Source organism: Zonotrichia albicollis, chromosome 2 (assembly GCF_047830755.1).
Source record: "Zonotrichia albicollis isolate bZonAlb1 chromosome 2, bZonAlb1.hap1, whole genome shotgun sequence".
NCBI lineage: Eukaryota > Metazoa > Chordata > Aves > Passeriformes > Passerellidae > Zonotrichia > Zonotrichia albicollis.
In genome coordinates, this window is record NC_133820.1 from 101,472,100 (window position 1) to 101,492,456 (window position 20,357).

Consider the following 20,357-nt stretch of genomic DNA (forward strand, 5'->3'; position numbering starts at 1 on the left):
TTCTCTTTGGGCTTTATATATATAAACAATGCAACAAGAAGAATCTACAAGCTTTCAGAAACTTAGGCCTAAATTCAGAGCCTTATATCTACAGGTATCAGAGATGCCAAAGAAGCCTACAGTGGTAACTGTTTTGCTTAAATCCCACTGGCTGTATTGGAAACTTATATTCTTGAATCACATTTAAGATGCAAAACCCACATCATTCCTACTTTTTATTTCTCCAGGTACAAGTATCAGCAATTTTTTTAACCTTTTCAGTGTAGGAGAGACTTATATCAAAATTCTCTCTATAGGCTTTCCAAGGTGAGAAATACTGCGCAAAGAGTGAACATTTTTATTTGTTAGAAAGAGTGAAGTTTAGAAAAATTCCAGTATCCAGTGGGTCAGAAGGCAAGCAGTATGTAACCAGTAAACACTGAAGAGAACTGGTTTCCCTATGACAGCTACCAAACATGGTAGCTGTAAGGCATGGAAAATTCAGCAAATGACCTCCTACAAGGCACTGTTTGGTATTACCCTAATGATAACAACATGAAATATCATAACTATAAATCACAACTATGTGACACAATCACAATTCTGTTATTGCTTATAACAGAATTTGTCAGACCAAAGAAGCCCTACTGTTACTTCTCACACAGTTTTAAAGCTAATGAATCCAGCTGAAGAAAATTATCCCTCTTATGTTGAACTATTTGAGTTTCAATAAAGCTACCACATTCTTCCTTTTTGTCAACCTTCTTCAGTATTCACAAGCATCAGCATCAACTAGGAAGAACTTAAATTATTCCTATTAAAAGTTCCAGTCTTTAAGAACTATGAATTTATGCATAAGATAGAACTGTTTCTTGACAAGGTTGTCCAAGAAGGGTAATAATGCAAGAAAATGAAGACCTTAAAGCCAATATAATTCCCCCTTCTGAGCTGTAACTGTCAAATATTTTCCAAGTACTGATGAAATCTCACATCATATTTAGCCAGAAGCAGGCCCACATATCACACCAAGATCTCTGAGGTACTGCTGCTACCCTGTTTCACTGCTTAACACCCTCCTTCCTCAGGTAGGTACCAAGTTTCCCTTTGACATTAAGACTGAAGTGATTTCTAAGACAAGGATGAAACATTTGCAAAGCAACACACTGGGATGGGAGAAGTGCTTTCATAGACTGCCACTTTCTTTCCCATTTTGCCTGTGAGTATCAGTAAGTTTAAAATGAACAAGATTGATTGAGACTGTATCAGGGCACATGCCCTGTTAGAGCTGTTACTCTAACTCAGTGTACCCACCTGGGCTGAAAATCAAGGAACCTGATTACTATAGCAAGTTTGTTCAGAATCACCAAAATACTCTGCTTAGCTTATGTATGGCTGGACAGAAGAAAGGCACAGAAACTTTTTTTGGCCTTCTTCCCTGAGCAGACATCAGCAATTCATTCATCAGCAAAACTGTTGCTCTGCTTTGGAGTTGCAGCTTTTAGAGGAAGGGAGCACCCTGGGATGCTGCCTGAGCTGCAAAGTTGTGGCTGGACAGCACATTTCCTCATGATGCATATTTGTTTCTACAGAGGAGCTCCCACAATTCTATTTATTAAAGCTTATTTGTCAGAGGAACTGATAGTTGGATGGAGGATACATAAGATATCCTGGCTCCTTCCACAAGGTGGTAGAACTCCTCACAGGATACATTTCCCTCATTTCACTGCTCTTAAAATATTCTTAACTATGCACCACTTGTACTTCTGCTTCAGATACACAATCCAGAGGTCAGATACACACGCGTCTGAAAGATAAGGGTGGAGAAAGATTGCAAGTTTCTCGCTAATGGCAACAGTTACTAGGTGATAGAGGAACTGGTTGTGGCCAGAACAAATTGTCTCTAAATGCTGTTCAGGCCTTTCCTGTCATTCCCTCATCTTCCCTCAGTGTACACTGCTCATCCAAGCCCAGTGTCTCTCATAATACAGGTGAGCAGGAAATAAAATGGCAAAGTCCCTCACCAACAGCAACATTCCTCAAAGCTTTACTTTCCTCAATGCATTTCCATAAACCCAAGGACAACTTTTTTCCTACGCAGTAAATATGCTTACAGTATACTGAAAATTGTCTAACCTTAATCCTATTCCATAGACTCTAAAGTGATTTAAAGTGAATTTCAGCAGATAACAAGGAGAGTTATTTTATGTGGTCAGCATGCATTCCACTAACTACAGACAGTGCTGCATCACAGAATGAGGCATGGCTAGCAGAAATGAAATTATCAGGTAGAATAAAGATAACAAGCAGCATTTTCTGAATTAAAGTGGAATATCAAGGTCAATTTATAAACAAGTGACTGCTGAAATGGCTAAATTGGCAAGGTTACTACTTCAAGAACAAATCTGTCTTCTGGAAAAGGTCTAGTTCTTGTTCAAGAACTTCTTGTTCAAGAACACTTGTTCTTCTGGAAAAGAACAAGTGTTACAAGCAAATTCAGTACCAATATCCTCATAAAAATTGTGTCAATAATATTTCAATTGTAACTAATGTTTAAGTTATACCTTTTGTTAAAAGTATTAAAAGAAATGTTTACAGCATTGTTTACAGCAATGCTCATGCTGTAAATCACAGCACAGACTCAGTGATAAAGCCTTGACCTTCATAGGCATAAAGTGAAAAAAATCTCCATACATACAACACTAAATTCTTAATGCTACTATGCATTAGCATCCAAAAAATACCAGTTGCATTAACTCTTCAGCTAAAAAGTTGTTTTAATATTACTCTGTTCTTAACCCCAACAAAATAATTTTATTACAGTGAACTCACATCTACATCAAAAAATATTCAAGCAACTAAGTTTTTAAAACCAAGAACACTAACTCCTTATTTAAAGAAGGGAAATGAATAAATTTCTTGTCACACAATTACCTGAAGAGTTCTTTTGCTTCAAGGAACTGAAGCTGTGCAAACTGTATAAAACCTGCTTGCTGCAGGATTCGTTTGTACATTACCTATAAAAAAGAAGGAGGAGGAAAAAAAGGTTTATTATATTTGCATTTATGTAGTGCTAGTTACTACTGCAATAGCTACCTGCCAAAAAACACCAAACAAATCATCTTCAGCCACATCTGACAAGTCACAAACAAAATAAACCTTGATCCTCTACATTTTAAATTATCTACCTGAATATAAAGAATCTGCTGTCCTGACTCATTTGTGTTCACACAAATGTGTGTGAACACAACACTGCTCATGAGTACTTACTAAAAACAAAGTCAACAAACAGCAAGTTTAAGTCTTCTTGTTCAATCAATGACTTATCTGACATCACACTGACTTGCCTCAAGTTTTTTGAGGTGATTGCAAACATAAAAGCCAATAGTTATCCTTGAAGTTTTCCACAATTCAGTAAGTGCAAAAAGTAAAGATGGCCCCACTTGACTACACACAGCCACTTCCTTCCTGTCTCATCTCTTTGGGGCAAAACTGCTGGCAATTATTATATGTTCATCCCCAGCTGATGTCCATATTTTTGACTTTCTGCCAGTTTGCCTACTTTGATTTTTTTTAAAAATAAAAAATTCTTCCAAACCAGCTCAACCTATCTAGTATATACATTACACAATGTAACATAAACATATGGTTAAAGACCAAGTAAACCATAATATGGAAAGTTATTTGTTATCAAACTTTACTGTTAAGGTCACACCTAGACAAAAAAGTGTTTAAATGAAGCTCAGTAGAAAGAGAACACGAAAACTACTTTAAGTGATAGGTAGTCATTAAATCTGATGGGTCAACAAACTACCAATTACAAGATTAAATGAAATCCTTGTGCTCAGAATATTTCCAACAGCAAAAGAGAAGTACTAAAAGCAAGGAACCTAAACTGTGCTCTGCAGAGCACTCCTCTTCATGACAACACCAGTACTTTGGCAAATACACCCAGCTACCTTCTCATGCCCTCAGTTTTTCCCTTCAATTTGATCACAAATACACAGCTTTCTAATGTTTCACACTGTACATGAAGGCTGGTACTAATACCAGGCTTAAAAAAACCCATTTTCAATAAAAATACTCAGAGAAACTACAATACAATAGGAACACATTCCAGGAAGGAATTGCTGAAGAGCACCAGGCCTCAAGTACAGTAAACTGATATTCTGATGATTTTTCAACTTGATTAAAGGTTATGGATTTACCAATAGAAAAGCTTGGCTTCACTCCACTTAGTCTGTGCATGCTTTACTAATAGTTTGTCTAATGGAAATACTTAATCTCTGTTGTTAGCAAGTCTCTAAAATGCTTTGTGAGGTTGTGGGCCTTTTCTTGCCTCCCAGTGTATAGGAGAAAAGGAGAAACAGAATAATGTTATCAGGCACAGTTTTTCAGACAAATATAACAATATAAAATTAAACAAATACTTAATGACATCTTTATATTAACTAAAGCTTTACACTCAATGTAATGATTAAAATAGAGTTAACTAAAGTTAAAAGATAATTTAATCAGCTACAAAGTAAAACTTCTTTAGGGGATTGACTCATAAAATATCCAGAATATTTTGGATTTGTGACAGTGTTATTACACCAATACACAGTAATCTATGAACCAATGAATACCTACCTGGTCACCTTCCTAATGACACTGATGAAGGATTAAATTCTGCAAATATTTGCATCTCATGGCAGCAGAAAAATGTTAAAATCCAGCCTGACTTTCCAGGGAAAGATTTCTCACTCCACTGACAAGTATCAAAAGTAGAAAGGCTGGCATTTTTCCCCTCACAAAACCTATTTTCAATTTTTGCAATAGAGTGATCACATAATCAACATATTTAGTTGATTATGATTTTGTAATAAAGTTTGAGTTAATTTCACTGAAAGCACCGCTTGAATTGCAGAGTTTAATCTGTACAGTATCTTTTTGACAAAAAATGGAAAAGAGTTCATTGATAATGTAACTATAGGCTGAAGGAACCAGTTTTAAATTTGAACTGATAAAGTTCACTTTCACTTAGATGTTGAAATATCTTCAATTCTCCCTTAAAGACATGCAACAAAAAATTGTAGAATATCTACAGACAGACACTTTCTGAACTTATTTAACATGCATTGATTAGATAGGCAGTACCCAGGTAGATTTTTAGCTGACAATATAAACACTAGATGTTAAGATATCCTAGGGTAAAGATTATGGAGGAAAACAGAGCAGATTATGGAAAATCCAATATTCCTTTCTCCCAGATTTTTAAAAATGGGCTAGACCCTACATGTCAAACACACAGAGTTAAATTCTGTTTATGACAGAAAAAACTTTATTTCTTCTGATCATTTTGTCAGATCTGGAACAGGCTTCTTTTTAAAAGGTACTAAGCTACACCCAGTCAAAATTCAACACACTGTTTAGTCCTTTAAAATTTCTGAAGAACCCCTATAGGACTTGCAATTCTTTAGGGAAATTCTGCACTGTTGACTAAATTCACATAAAAAAACAGTAGCTACAAAAACACGATATGAGTTCTGCATTAACTCACATCTGGAAAAGCAATAGGAAAAAGAGATGACTGCTGAAGCTGAGATTGCTGTAGTGAAGTCTTAATTCTCTCAACTGCTTAAAAAAAAATCCTTTCTAAAATGGTCAAAATTACCAACTACATTGTCCAAAGGAATTTTTCTAGAAAGCCATTTTGTCTTTTTGGTCAGATTTGGCTGCAGTTAATATGTTTTTTAAACTAAAAAGAATTAGGAAGAAAAAAAAAAAAAAAGAGAGAGATACCTATGCAAGATGTGTGTCAATCTAACCAAGGTCTTCACTACCATCAACCATGATTTCTGCAAACGTCAGCTGTCCTGAAAAATTAATAAGTAGTATTCAGTTATTTCATGGTAGCATGGTAGAAAGGCCTTTGTATTGTATCAAAAATTATAGCCAGCAGAGATATCCATCTCCTTGGAGCATCTTTGCTTAGCATTTTTTACCTAGCAGGAATTCCTGATGCTCAAAACCAAAGAAATTTTCATCTGTTACAGCAGAGCTAAATTTGCAGTCTGCAGGAACCATAAGTCAAATAACAGGCTAGAGCTTCTAATATCTGCTACTTTTCAATAACTAAATATTGACTGTACAAATCATTCTGAGAGTACAGGACTTCATTGCTGCCATTCCACCATCACTCTGCATTACCAGCATATACAGATATATGTTTATGCTGTTATACAGAGGGAGAGCATACCCATGTATGCATGCAGTGACAAAATACTGAACTGCAGGGAAAAACTCCCATGTCCTCAAGATCTGCCCTGCAGTGTCCTGGGTTCAAGGGACACATAAGATGGCATCAGCCATTGAAAACTGTATCATGTAACAAAGAGAACACTATACTTCATGAACCACACAATAATAATCACTATTATGTATATGGAAAGATTATAGTGGCTGGATCAAGTGCTTTAATGCCAACCCCATGCATTTCATCCTACTGCTCGTACAAAATGGCAAAATAAGGCTTTGGAAGTGTGAGCTGCTCAGGATTCAGTAATGCCTGCAAACAGATAGCAGAAAATACCTATTAGAAAATCCCAATTTTCTAATAGATATTATAGCTATCTTAGAATAGCTCTCAAAAAGGAGTTAGAAATGGGTGCTGTGTGATCAGTAAAAATATGTCAAAGAAATGTCGCAAAAACATATGTAAGGGGTGCAATTTGATTGAGGTCCATCAGACTTCTGTTATGCAAGACTACATCAAAGAAAGACTGATGTGCCTGTAACAAACCTGTAATGACAATATCAGGTATCAGAGTCCTCTTGGAAAGCAAACTCAATATGTTGCATTTCCAGCTACAGACAAGCTCTGAAAAACTGTCTGGTTTTTTTTATTGAGTAATGTCTCAATAACTAGGCCAAACTGAGTCATTTTAGTAGGAGTCAGTGGGAAACTCCATCAATTCAAGAATTTGATAATTGATTAATATAAATTTGCAAATACACCCCAGAAACAGAACAGCTGTTTTGCTTGCAAGAACTATGTTTTCTGTTTTTCAGCTGTAGCATGGAGTTAAAATAAGCGAATACCCTTAAAAGCACACTAAATTAGAAAGAACTTACAATATTCTAGGAAACTAATTTCAGGAAGACCAATCCTGCATGCTTAAGATACTTGTGAAAAGAAAGTAACATATTCAAAGGCTGAAAAATCCTTAATGCAAGAAAACTTAAGAGGAATGAGATTCTATATAATGTATTTTAGATAATGAATTGCAGTTCATCCAGTGGCAAAACACAGAAAGTCATTCCCACACTAAAAGTACATGAACTGTAAAGAAATAATTGGAAAATCAGAGGTCATCACACATAGAAGACATTGATTAGATTATGCCTCCTGCCCTCACAGCGAGATTTTTGTTTGCTTCTTTAAATAGATTGGAAGGGAAAAGTAGGAAATGAAGATGCAAAGCAAAACATGCTGGAAACTGAACTCTGTAGCTGCCTAAATACTTTTAAGCTTCAAGTACTTTCAGGTAGTTGGACCTTCACAAAAGGATGGGAATGCTTTTCTTGATGAGCTTTTTAGTTTCAGCAGTCTCCCAGCTGCTCATTTAAGAGAGGAGTTAAGGATCAAAATGAAAGCTGATACAAGTTTCATTCAAGGATTGCCTTTTAGGCCTTGACTGAAATGAAAAGGAATTAGAAGCTTTTTGAAATTAAAAAAAAAACCAAAAAAGATCCTGACAGCCAGAATAGTTTTGAACCATTGCAATCCTGTATCTTCCAAAGTCATGTATACCTTTTTAAACAAACCAAAAGTAACACAACTATTTTAAAGGCAACAAAATGCTCCAAAGTATATTAAAAAAAGGAAAACCAAAGATTTTATACAGCTTACAGATCAAATTTTGCCTTTACAATAGGAAAGAAACTAAGTCAAATATTCATTCACCTACTCCATGAGTAGAGATGTCATGCTGCTTTTTCAAGTCTCTAAATAGAAGAAAATAATAGTAGAATATGTATGGCAATATAAATCAGGGGTAGAAGGGAATGAGTACAAATCTTTCATCAACACTGTAATCAAAGAGTTTAAGACAAAAACCTTTAAATCTGAGTTACACAGCAGTACAAGCACTATTTGTAAGAGCTTGGAAGTAAGATGCATTTGCTTAAGGTTTCCCATCAACTAACTTTGAAGTTAAGTGCTACTGTGGAGTTTAGGATATAGTGAGAATCTTCAGTAAAAAAAGTAACATTTCAAAATTCTAATTTAAACTAAAGAATAAATTTTTAAACAGCAATAACAAATAATAACTGAATCTAGTACCAAAGAAGCATTTATTGGATTTTCTGCCACTAGATTTCTGGTTTTGCTTTGTTTTCAATTCTCTCAAGTTACACAGTTGAAAAAATTCAATAAAACCCCAAAAGGACAACAGCATTCAACCCTGCCAGAGTCACAGCTTCTACAAGTACAAATAATTTAGCAGAATACTTATTTCCTCAGGCTGAAATCATAAAAGGTATTACAACTTCTCTTCAAGGCAAATTCCTTCCACACATTCTCCAATCACTTGACCAATGGAATACATGACTACACTGTGAAATTTCTGTTTTCATGAAAATTAAAGGAAGAACAAACCTGAAATTTCTCTTTTGGAATATTCCTTCGAGCTCCTTTTGCTAGAACAAGGGCTTCTTCCACTCTGTGGCTAGCTAAAAGATCCTGAATCTGTTTTTCCAAAGGTAGTGGCACCAAGATATACACACCCTTGTTAGTAGCAACAATCACCTTTCCTGGACAGAACAAACAGATATATTCAATTTATAGCCTCTATAGGAAAAAGCAATTTCAGACATAAGCTTTAAAATACACAGTTTGAGATGTAAGAACTTAAACAGGGTTAAAGTCCCAAAAGTGACCTTTTCTGCTACCACATTTACTCAATCGTATCGTTCACCAATGAATTCTACCTCAGAATTAGAGAGATATTGGTAAATTTATTTAGTTACAGCAGATGTTGTTCCTCTGAAAGTAAGAGAAATTGGCTAGAGTCACTCATGATGAACTAAGCTGGTAAGGCCACTGAAATTATTGTCCAGATTCCAGAGAGTAGGAACTTTTAACTGACAGGTATTTCCCCAGGCTTATATTTGCAAATTTTAAGCCATACATCAAATCTAGCAAGAAATATACAGTTCACAGTGCTAGAGTTTGTAGTTTTTCTGGAAGAAGAAATTAGTAGCATAGTATATTCCACACTTAAGAGTTCTCAATTGAAGAACAGATCAATAGAAAATTTTGCATTTTTTCAGTTACCAATTCTACGTGAAAGACCTAACTTAAAACCTCTTACACAGATATTTTAAAAATTGTTTTTCTTTTGTATTCCTTTCTAATATGTAAGAATTTTGTCAGGATAGTCAATGGAGAAATACCTGTAGATCACAATTACTGAGTTGTAGCATTTAATTAACCTTGCTCCTTTGAAAGAAATAACCAAGTAACAAGAAAAAGCTCCAACTCCATAGACTCCTACCCAATTAAAGTGACAATAAAAGCATATTTAATGAGCATACATTTTATTAGAAGGGTGGAATTTTGAATTACTGAAGTCTGCAAAGAATCTAACGAGGAAAGCACTTGCAACAAAAGTTTCAACAGTCAACACACTTCTTATATACTTTGTTTAAAAAACAAACCCAAGTGACTTCAGTGGTTGTTGCAGAATTATTGATGCAACAAAGTGTCTTTTTTAATACCTTCAAAGTCCTGTAGAATGTGACCTTCTTTAAAGGGCAGGGTTTGCTTTTGCTGCTGGTCCAGCATGCTGTGCACTGTAATGAACTCATCATCGAGAGCAACCACGTAGGGAAAGCACAAAGCTGCCCCAATCACGTTCTCTGACCAGTGCACTGGGGCGCGCTGTGAAATCCCATCCACAGTAGCAAACATGCCTAAAAAAGGGAAAAACAAAGCCTGAGGCTCATGCTAGTTGAGGATTGAAGACTGTTCTCTTCCCAACACAAAGCAGGGTTCCAAGGGGCAGCCATGGAAAGTCTCAGAGCAGGTGCAGTATCAAGGCAGCATGATGACAACACATCACACCTCCCTGGACCTGACAGAGATGTTGGTTAATTCAATTCAATTTTTTTTCTTCTTCAGCACAGGAAGAGACAATGCCAAAAACAGATAAGAGATGAATACTGAAACAAACTAGCAAGAATTATTCAAGTTTACTAAGTTTAAGAGCTTTCTTAAAGGAATTATGTCATCCACTTTGAATTCATACCAGAACAGTAACACTTGTTGAGACCCAGCTTTCAAAAATCTTGCCTTAGCAGGAGCTGCAGACCTGCACCACCTGACCTGCCTGGCAATGCAGATGTGCTTGTTCTTGCAGTGTCCAATGACTACAGAGCACTTTAGTGGACACAATTGTTTACTTACACTTTTTCACTTTTGCTACAGCCAACCTTCTCAGAGAACAAGGGCCCAGCTCCTTGGGGTGAGTCACTTCCTGTGAAGCATCTGCATTTTCAATCATTTGAAAAAATGCAGAGGCTGTGTATAAAGCAGCACAAAGTAAAGACTTTCTATTATTACAGTGATAACTCCTATGCTGTCTTCAGAATAATCAGATTAAAGCTTCAGTGAATTTGCAGGGTGTTTTTTCACAATGAAAAAATCTTGTCTCATGCCTATTCTGTCCTCCATTCTTCTCCTAGCTTAATAAACTTTTAAATTTTAAATTGCTTTAGGACCACTGGTTCTATTCATATAGATACTTCCCAATTTTGAGACATCAATTGAAGAGAAATTTCAGTCACAATTTTCAGGTCCAGTTCCATAAATATTTACCAGCACAGTGTAAACTTCTGTTCTAAATATGAATTCATATCCCTTAAACCAAGAATTCTCAGGCCATTAAAAAGACATGCCCATGAAAATTGATCTTTGGCAGCAGTGAGCCACTTGACAGCTGGCAGAATAAGTCTGAGCTCTAAAGAACAGAAGAGATTAAAAGATTATGTTATTCAATTTACAAAATCTCTTCCAAACAGAGGATAATGAGGTAAGGCGAGCTGGGTACAAGGACCTTCTTGGAATGAATGAAAAAAAAAAAAGCAAAACAGAGAAAACAAAACAGAAGAATGTAAACTTTTACAGAACTACAGTATAGAGACTAAGCTTTTGGATCCCTTACAGTGGCTTTCAAATGATCAGCCCTTTCCCCTTGACTAAGGGTTCTTTTTCACTACAATGATCAGCTTTTCAACCAGAGCACCTTACAGAAAATTTCTAAGTTGCAACGTATAATTCTTAATTTACTCTACAGATCTTGATATTCTTATGACTCAGCAGTAAAATTTTATGTCAGGCAAAATGTACTGTCCAGTTTTAAAAGCTTTCAGTTGTTATTCCATGATATAATCTCACTTCCAAACATGGGAGAAAACCTATACTAAATACATGTTAACCAGTAGTAAACTTAAGGCTTATTACATTTGAAAGACTAATTCTTAGGCTTTTCTATTTCTGTGATGTTCAAACACAAATAATTATAAACCCCATTTTTTTTTAATGAAAAAGATCTTTTTTAGGTAATTTTAAAAATCTTTTATGGAAGTGAGAAGGCATGCATTCCAGCCAATGTCTCTCTACATCCCTCTGCCTTCAATAGCTAGAGCTTCTGAGGCAGAACGATGCATTTTCTGTCTTCATCCAACTCTCACCTAAGGATAACAATAAACATAACTACAACCAGGAACCACAGCCTTTACAGTACAGGAATGCATCTGATAAAACTTGAGATGAGGCCGGCAATCAATTCCATATTAAAAACTGCATAGGCTACCCACGGATTACAAGAGTTACCTGAAACAAAGCTGCACTGTTTTCAGCACCAAGAGATACAGAAATATTTTGTATCATCTGCAAACTGTTGAAGGTGTGCCCATTCCTACCAGCCATGTTGTTAAAATGATAGTACCGACCTCACATTGGCCCCCTGAGGTACAGGACCAGAGGCTGGCCCCCACCTGCCCTCTGCACTGCTGACAGTAAATCTTTCAGCAGAGCTTTCAATCCACCTCAGCTGTTTCTCCAGCTCATTCTTCATCTCTTTGTCTGCAAAGGATGTCATGGCAGAGAGCATCAAACCCTCTCTGAACTTCACAGGATCACAGGTCCCCTCATTTGCCAAGCCGGCCTCTAATCACAGAAGACAGTCTGGTCAGGCAATTTTCCCTTTTTAAATCCACATGGATTACTTCAAATCACATTCTTGCTCTTTGTATATTTGGAAACAGCTTCCAGGATTTTCTCAGATCCCCTTCCCGAGGGATCAGGGTAGGGCTGGCTGCACTTCCCTGCTTCCTTTCTCTTGATTACCTAAGGCAGGAGTGAAAACATCTGTTTTCTTGCAGTTCTGAGGAACATCCTCTGATCATCATGATCTTTCAACGATAATAAAATGGCCTCACAATGACGTTGACCATCACCCCTCAAGCATTTATGAGAACATCACATCAGGTCCCATGGATTTGTCTGCTCAGTTTATTTAAATGTTCCATAACCTGATCCTTCTCTGCTGAGGGCAGATTTTCCCACTGTACCTAAGTGCTGATGATTCTTGAAAGGTCATACCAGTAGAATGACATAAAGAAGGCATTAAGCTCCTCAGTCTTTTCCATGCCCTTTAGCATCAGGTGCTCCACCTCATTTAACATCGGGCTTCCACTAGCCTTCCTGGGCTGCCGATATGCTTGTAGTAGCCCTTTTTGTTGCCCTTCATGGTGTTCAGCACAGTCAATGCCAGACAGACATTGGCCTCTGCCCTGGTTTTGGATGGAGTTAATTTTCTTCTTAGCAGCTGGTGTTTTGGATTGAGTAGAATAATGCTGATAACACACTGATGTTCAACAGAGCACACCCCTTCATCTCTCCTTGGTCACTATCACTGCACTCTGGAAAACTCCTGGCCTCCTTGTCTGCTGCTGTGCTGCCCCTTTAGAAGGTTAACTCCTATCTCAGCTGTTAAAACACAGCTGTGCTGATTTCCCAGAAAAAGTGTGAGAGCTTCCACTACCACAATGTTCTGTAAAGACTTCTTTCTCTGCATATGCCTGAAACAAAACTTCTTCAGCTCTGTTTGCTGCTTATGAAGTCTTTCATCACACCACCTTGCACTGATTTGTTTGCAAACACAGCCTACCACCATATCTAACCTAAATCCAACTCACCGTGTTGCTCAGTCAAGATAACAAAATCATTTTTGCCCCACTTGACCTGGTGGATCCCATCTCTTGCCTAAATAAGGATCCATAGTCCTAAAAGACAAAACCCATCACCAAAAGCTGTACAATCAATTGGTGATCTGCACAATTCATGTACTCCTCCTCAAGATGTTTCCTTACCAGCAGGGTTGATGAGAAAACACCCATCTCCAATATGAGGGAGTTTCCCACTACTATTATTTGCTAATTCCTCCTGGTGCTACTGCATTGTACAGGCTCAGATGATTTGTTGGACAAAACTTCCTGCTTTTCATCTGCCACTGTAAGCACTGACTGTATTATATGGATGTAGATCAGCAAGCAGAGAAGGAGAGTTCTTCCCATTATCAGAAGTCATGAGTTTCCTGTGTCAGCCACCACAGAACAGCAGAGAGCCAGCCAGTCCTTCCCCTCTGTACAGCTGGAGGTTCAAGCGTCAAGCCTGGGTCCTGGAGAAGATTCACTTTCCTTTTTGCCATCTCTGGTGCCATGTACTCTGCTGACCTCCCACTGCATCTCATTCACTTGGCAACAGAAATCCTCAGCCAAGCACACATACAGGCAAGGCCAATATTTTTCCCTGGTGCAGTCTCAGCATCAGGCAGGAGACACTTTGCTCAGCTCAGGGTGTGAGGAGCTGCAGCCTCCACTGCGAGCTCAGCCTGAGTCACCACCTCAGACCTTCTGGGAAGCATACCCTGTGCCAATATCAAGAAGTGTCCACTGTAATTTTAAACACTTAAAGCCTCTGTACAATAGGAAATCTGATTAAAAACATGCAACAAGAGTTTCACAAACTAGAAAACTGAATTTTGGTAAGCAGTTTCATACATATCAGAAAGGACTGATTTTCAACTGTAAATTAACTAATTACTGGACAGAAAGAAGAAGCACCAAAAATGAAGTTCTTCCCACTTTTGAAAGAAAGAGCTAAATACTAACTGCAAGTAAAGACAACAAAGCGCCACATGGCTAAGGATCTGCTATGAACAATTCTAACAAACATTTTAAAATCCAGTGTACGGATAAAGAAAAAGGTTGCATACACAATAAACTCAGAGATGTTTTACATTGATTATCATTTTAAGCACTTGCTTTTTGCTAATCTAAATTCCAGTCTTAACTCAAAAGAAAATTAATACAAATAAGTGTCACTTCAAACTCTAAAGCCAAATACATTAATGCAGAATATCTTCATCTCTGTAAAAGAGGTTGAACTCAGCATAGATGCTCTACCAAGTGCCAAACCAGCCTGCCCTGATCAATGAGACATATAAAAGCAAACAAAATTGGAACTGAAGATTTACATCAAGCCTTTGCAAGTCCATGCATTCCACAGCAGAGGCCCACCTGACATACCAAGATACACAATGCTTATCTACTATAAAGGTGCCCAACCATCTTCATAACTTCAAAGAGACAAGTGTTAAACACACCAGGAATTGTATCAAGGAGGAACAGCAAGATGGATAATACTTAGTCAAAACATCACTGGGGAGTGAATAGAGAACAAGAGTTAAAAAAAAAAAATATTATTCAAGTGAGGAAAAACTATACAGTTGACAGCAAATACTCTAAAAGGTCTCTGAGGCAGTACAAGAAAGACTTTGCCCATATCATGAGGAAAAGAATGGTTTATAGCATGTGGTTTACAGCAGCACAAGTGCACTTGCTTAACATCTCCCACACCTGACATTCTACTTACACAAGAATGTTGTACTTTATAAGCAATCTTCTGTTCATGCATCTCTCTTACAGTACACCAGACAAAAGCAGAAGTCAGACTAAATAAAATTCTGATTCCTAACTAAATGCAGTTATGCTTTTGAAATTATATTCTTAAAGAAGAAAGAGAAATTACTTGAACAGAATCTGGTTTGACATGACTAAAAAATTAGAAATTGAATTAAGAATGGAATCTACTCAGAAAATCAGCTAACCGACAAATTTTAACTTCCCTAGTACTACTAAAACAGTTAATGTCCAAAACTGCAGATCCATATTTAAAAGAACTAAGAGCTTTAATAGGAAGTGGGCAGTCAAAATGACTTAGAAAAGCACTGTATCTGAAAAAAAAAAACCCAAGTTCATCTTGGAACATCTTTAATTAACATCAACTCAAATTCTACTAAGTCTACTTCTTTAGAGAAAAGCTGGTGCGTTGATGTACATCTTGCATTCTTGTCACAAAGCAAAACTTCAATATAAGCAATGATTTTTTTGGAATTTATATTAAAAAACCAAACAACAAATTAAGAACCTAAATAGCTGCGAACTTTGTGCCATGCTATTCCTAATGTTTCAGGGAAAATACACACACAGTGTCTCCTGAACGGAGAGTCATATGGCAAACAGCACGACAGCATTCTGCCTGTGGTTTGTCAGCTCTGGGATATTGCAGCTTTTCCAAAAAAAGCTCAAGATTATTGACTTCACAGCATATTGCCCATTTAGATAGATTACAGTAGTCCTTACAGTCATCTCTTAGATAAGAGCATGATTTCACATGATTTAACTTTAGTTTTGCAATACTTAAACTATCATTTTCTGGTAACACAGAGCTGAAAAATACTACTAAAAAATATAAAGCAAATGAGCGCATAAAAACTGGGTAGTATCTGATAACACCTACAGTTAGGACAGTATTTACTATTATAGGAGGTAGGATGCAACTTACTTCCACTAAAGGTTCTTACTAATACTGTAGCACAACATACCTTCTTGTGAATGTATTAAAATCTATAAAATGGACTTCAAAAGAGCTCCTCTGAATAGCAACTGAGGAAAAAATTAATTCATCTACACTAACTGAACAATTTTGTAGCAACATTCACAAACCCACCAACCCTCAACAAACCCTCTAGTCACTACAGACTCTCTATCAATCTCTGAAACTTCACTTGGTACTCAACATTTTTTTTTTGCTAGGGGCTGCAAGGTACAATGAAATGAAGCTTTGATTAAAATAAAACACATCATGGGAATAAAAATAATCATAAAATCTTGTGCATTAATAAAAAACTGCTTAGAGTGTTTTTTACAGTTATAATATTACTATAGAGTTATAATAGTACTAAATATCAAAAATTTACCATCTCCCTTTTTATCTCAGTGTTCCAATATAGACCTGTGAAGGAAATCATCATTATTATGCATAACACTTAATTTCTAAAGCTTTGCTTCAGAAATTCAGAGAAATAAAGAGAAGTTATAAATATTGCAAAAAATTAAAATCCTTAGTCTCACCTAGGCCTCCAGGGCCAGCCAACAGAAACTCTTGTCTGCCTATTCTTTTCACAATTGGCCGTTTCTCATCACTGCAATAAGGAAATAGGTCCTGGGAGACGCCAGTATTGTAATTCAAAATTATATACTGTGTAGTAAGGGCAAGGCATAAGTAGTAACCATCTACAGCCACAGCACAGGGTTGCTCTGGAGTGAACACTTCCTTCACTATCTGGACTCTGTCTTCAAACACCATGAACATTTGAATGGTCCGGCGCTTGACCGAGATAATGCAAACTTCAACGCAGAAAGGATCCCCACTCACAGGGTTTTCATTCAGGGTGAATGTCACAGCTCCTTTGATCCTAGCACCAGTGGGGACAGGTTCCAAGTTGATCATGTTCACTAGTGTTATCGTGTTGTCACAAAGCACGAGCAGTCTCGTGAGGGCAGAGGCTGCTTTCAACTCGCTCACAGGCTTCTTCAAACCCAGGTATTTGTGTAGTTGCTTGGTGGCAGCAAAAGTTATTTTTCCAGCTGTGGATACCTTTTCATCCAACAGGAAGTGATAGATAAAGCAGTCATTGGTTCCAATATAGAGGTTCTTCCCACAACACTCAATGCACTCGATGTTGATGTAGTTTTTATCTCCCATTAACATCTCCCGCTCAACAGCAGAAACGAGCTTGAAAGCTTTAACGCTCATTGTGTCTTCTGGGTGATCTAATTAAAGAGAAAAAAACACTAGTGTTTACCTCTGCATGTAGAATCAGATATCAGAGAAAGCAATTTCACATCCACTTATACAAAAACTTAACTACTGCATTTTTAATAGTCTATACTCTACTTCTAACCCAACTACACAAGCCAGAGCAAGCACATTAATAACAGAAATTAATCAAATTGTATGCGTCTAGTTTAACCTATTCTGAAACAGATTCACAAAGGCACCCAGCTATTCTGAAGTGATGCTTTCTCCACAAGTAAGCAGCATGTTATTGGCTCTCTCAGACACTGGCACTACAGGAGGTTATTGCCAGTACTTAGTTACTAATAAACCTGTCATGCACAGGTTTCTATCACCTGTACATGAACACAGACAAGCTTCAGGTCTTAGATTTCCTGAGAGGCTGCAAGGCCTCTTAGGAAATTTAGTGCTACTAGTTAACATGTCATGTTGCTTTACACTCCACTGTAGGCCTATTAATACACAGCCCCTTCACAAAATATCACAAGTATATTCCATTTTAACACATATTTTACATTCATTAGTCTCCAGCAATCAGAAATACATACTTTCCAAGCCAGTTCAATAATAACTTATACAAGGTATCATCCAACTCATAATAACAGTTGCTGGTTTGGGTCTGCAGCTTGTTGGTTTTGTTAAGGTATGGAGAGTGCATGACCCATAAAGCACTCATTAAGCTCAAGACACAGTATCACAGAAATTCAGAGTGTTTCTGTTTCCACCACCATAATAATTCCAAAAGCCAGCCTTTAAGTGCTAAACAGCACTTCTAATATTAATTCTACAAACTATACCTACCCCTCTCCAAACAAGCACTGCCAAGGGACAGATGCAATTTATGAAGCAGATAATACTGTTTTAAAAACAATCCGTGCAATTTTATTATACTCCAGACTTGTGTTATTGTTGTAAGAAACCAGCAGACAGCTGTGCTCAACACTCCAAAGAAGAGCAAATGAGAAACTGCTGGCCTTGTTTAATCACTTTTTAATTTGTCATGACTGGTCTGTAATGCTCACTTAGCCAACACAGGCACAACACTAAACATCTCAAACACACACAATCACTTCTGCTCCACATGTACAGTGGAGGTGCAAAACATCAAATGAAATCTCTGTGGACCAACAGAGAAACCAACATCAACAAACTAGTCCTGTAAACAAAATTGAAACTAAACACAGACAAAACAAATTTAGTTTCCAGTTACTACATCTAACAAAACCCTTTGTTTTTGCAAGAGAACACTAAAAACTATGGTCAAATTTTCTGTAACTGAGTTAGAAAAGATAAGGTACACAACTTGCAGGTAATCATGAAATAAAATTATATAAAACTAAGATTATAGCTAAAAGCAAACCATACTCCCAAGATACAGTAGTAAGCATTAGTGCCAAATACTTCAGAGTTCATTTTCTGGGTTTTTATCAGAAGTTTAAAAGATTTTAGTTTGGGCTTCCATGAGATTTTCAAGTTCTATCTTCAGCTGGAGTGCAAATTAGTGTTATGATCTTCAACAAAAAAAACCAACCAAACAAACAACCAAACAAACCTAGGAAGCACTAGAGAATTAGCTGAGGGTAAAATGACAATGCAAGTCTGGCAACTCAGCCACCTTATTCTCCAACATGATCAAAAGAAACATGGCATTTTAAGTTAGAGAGGACTGTCCAAAGGTTGACTGCCAAAACAATCCCGACAGTTCTTAAGAGCCTGTTTGTAGCCCAAAGTGATAAACTACTGTCTGCAGAGGTCAGGCAGCTTCCATACCTGAAGCTGCTAAGGACTCAGTATGTTCCTGCAGCCCAAAGTAAAAATGGGAATATGTGCCACTGAGAGAAATGCAGAACTCTACTCCTAAGATGTGTTAAAAAGTCCAAAAGAATTTCCTAAATCAAAGTTGATGGGAATTAAAAATATGAAAGAAATCTTAACAGATATACCACTCTTGAACAGAAAGAACAAAAAATCCATAGTACTACGTAAGTCTGGTAAGAAAGAAATGAAAACATCTGTTCTAGAATAAAAAAAGATGTGAGAAAAAGCTTTTAGGAACAAACAGTGCCAACATGCATGACCTGGACATAACCTCTTTTTTAGCATTTCTTTTGCTCTCATTAAAGAAACCTTAGGGGCCAGTGAGCATTGTAAAGGAACAGGTTCTACAGAACATGCTGTTCCTTTGAAGTGCAAGAGGCCATAGTTACAGATAGTATTTCTTATACTACATTTAGATGTAAGAAGCCCAAAAAACAAGATAATGGGGATGTTTTCCTGTCAGAGAAAAATAAAGTAACAGTCAAGAAAATTATCAGTCTAGTAGGTACTGATTTTTAAGCGCAATAATTACCCCGCACGCACTCATTTCCTGCAAGAAGAGGGAAGCAGCTCTCCCCCGCTCCAGTTAAGCAATAACCTTGCATTACATTGTGCCCTCCCTGCCTCGGAGAGAAACACCCTGCCTCCCTCACCTGCGCTCCGCTCCCTCACCTGCCCGCACTCCTGCACCGTGCGCGGGCTCCGGTTACCCTGTGGTACAACTCCCGGGAGCCCCGGGAGGGCAGGGATGCGCTGCCCGTGCCCTCACACACCGCGGGCAGCCAGGCCCGCCGCCGGCCGGCCCCGGCGCACCCGCCTCCCGTACCCGCACACGGAGCCTCTCCCGCCGCCCTCCCGCAGCACCTGCCGGCGCACAGCGGAGCCGGGCCCGCCGCTCCGGGGCCTCGCGGTGTGGTGGCGGCGGCCGGGGCCGCCTCGGGGCGCGCTGCGATCCGCCGGCGGCGGGCGGGGGGGACGCGCCGCTTCCGGTGCGGCGCCGGCCCCGCCCCGGCCGCGTCACCGGGCACGGGCAGCGGCGGGAGGCGCGTCCGGTCACGTGCGGGAGAGCCGGGCTGCACCGGCCGGGAGCGCACCCCCGGAGCGCCCCGGGCTGCTCCGAAACTCTGCCGCCGGGAGACGAGACTGATGCATTTATTTTTTATATCTATCTATGTCTGTCTGTCTGTCTATCTATCTATCTACCTACCTACTTACCTACCTATCCATCTATCCTAATATTTATATGCATATATTTATTTATTTTTATATATATTATATATTATATTTATTTTTTATATATATTTAAAATAGA

At 38.0% G+C, this 20,357-nt stretch overlaps 1 protein-coding gene across 4 annotated transcripts in view; it reads right to left on the reverse strand.

The window, feature by feature from the left end:
• The window catches only part of TGFBRAP1 (transforming growth factor beta receptor associated protein 1), a 37,477-nt gene extending 17,409 nt beyond the window's left edge, over positions 1-20,068 (reverse strand). The window contains exons 1-5 of one of the 4 annotated variants that reach the window (XM_014267733.3): positions 19,910-20,068; positions 16,501-17,202; positions 9,739-9,933; positions 8,618-8,772; positions 2,911-2,993 (exon numbers count right to left, since the gene is read on the reverse strand). In XM_014267733.3, the coding sequence (XP_014123208.2) occupies positions 2,911-2,993; positions 8,618-8,772; positions 9,739-9,933; positions 16,501-17,185 (1,118 nt within the window). In that variant the 5' untranslated portion in view covers positions 17,186-17,202; positions 19,910-20,068. The other 3 variants (XM_074535873.1, XM_026794029.2, XM_005487967.4) reach the window with 3 other exon arrangements.
• Positions 20,069-20,357: the final 289 nt, after the last annotated feature.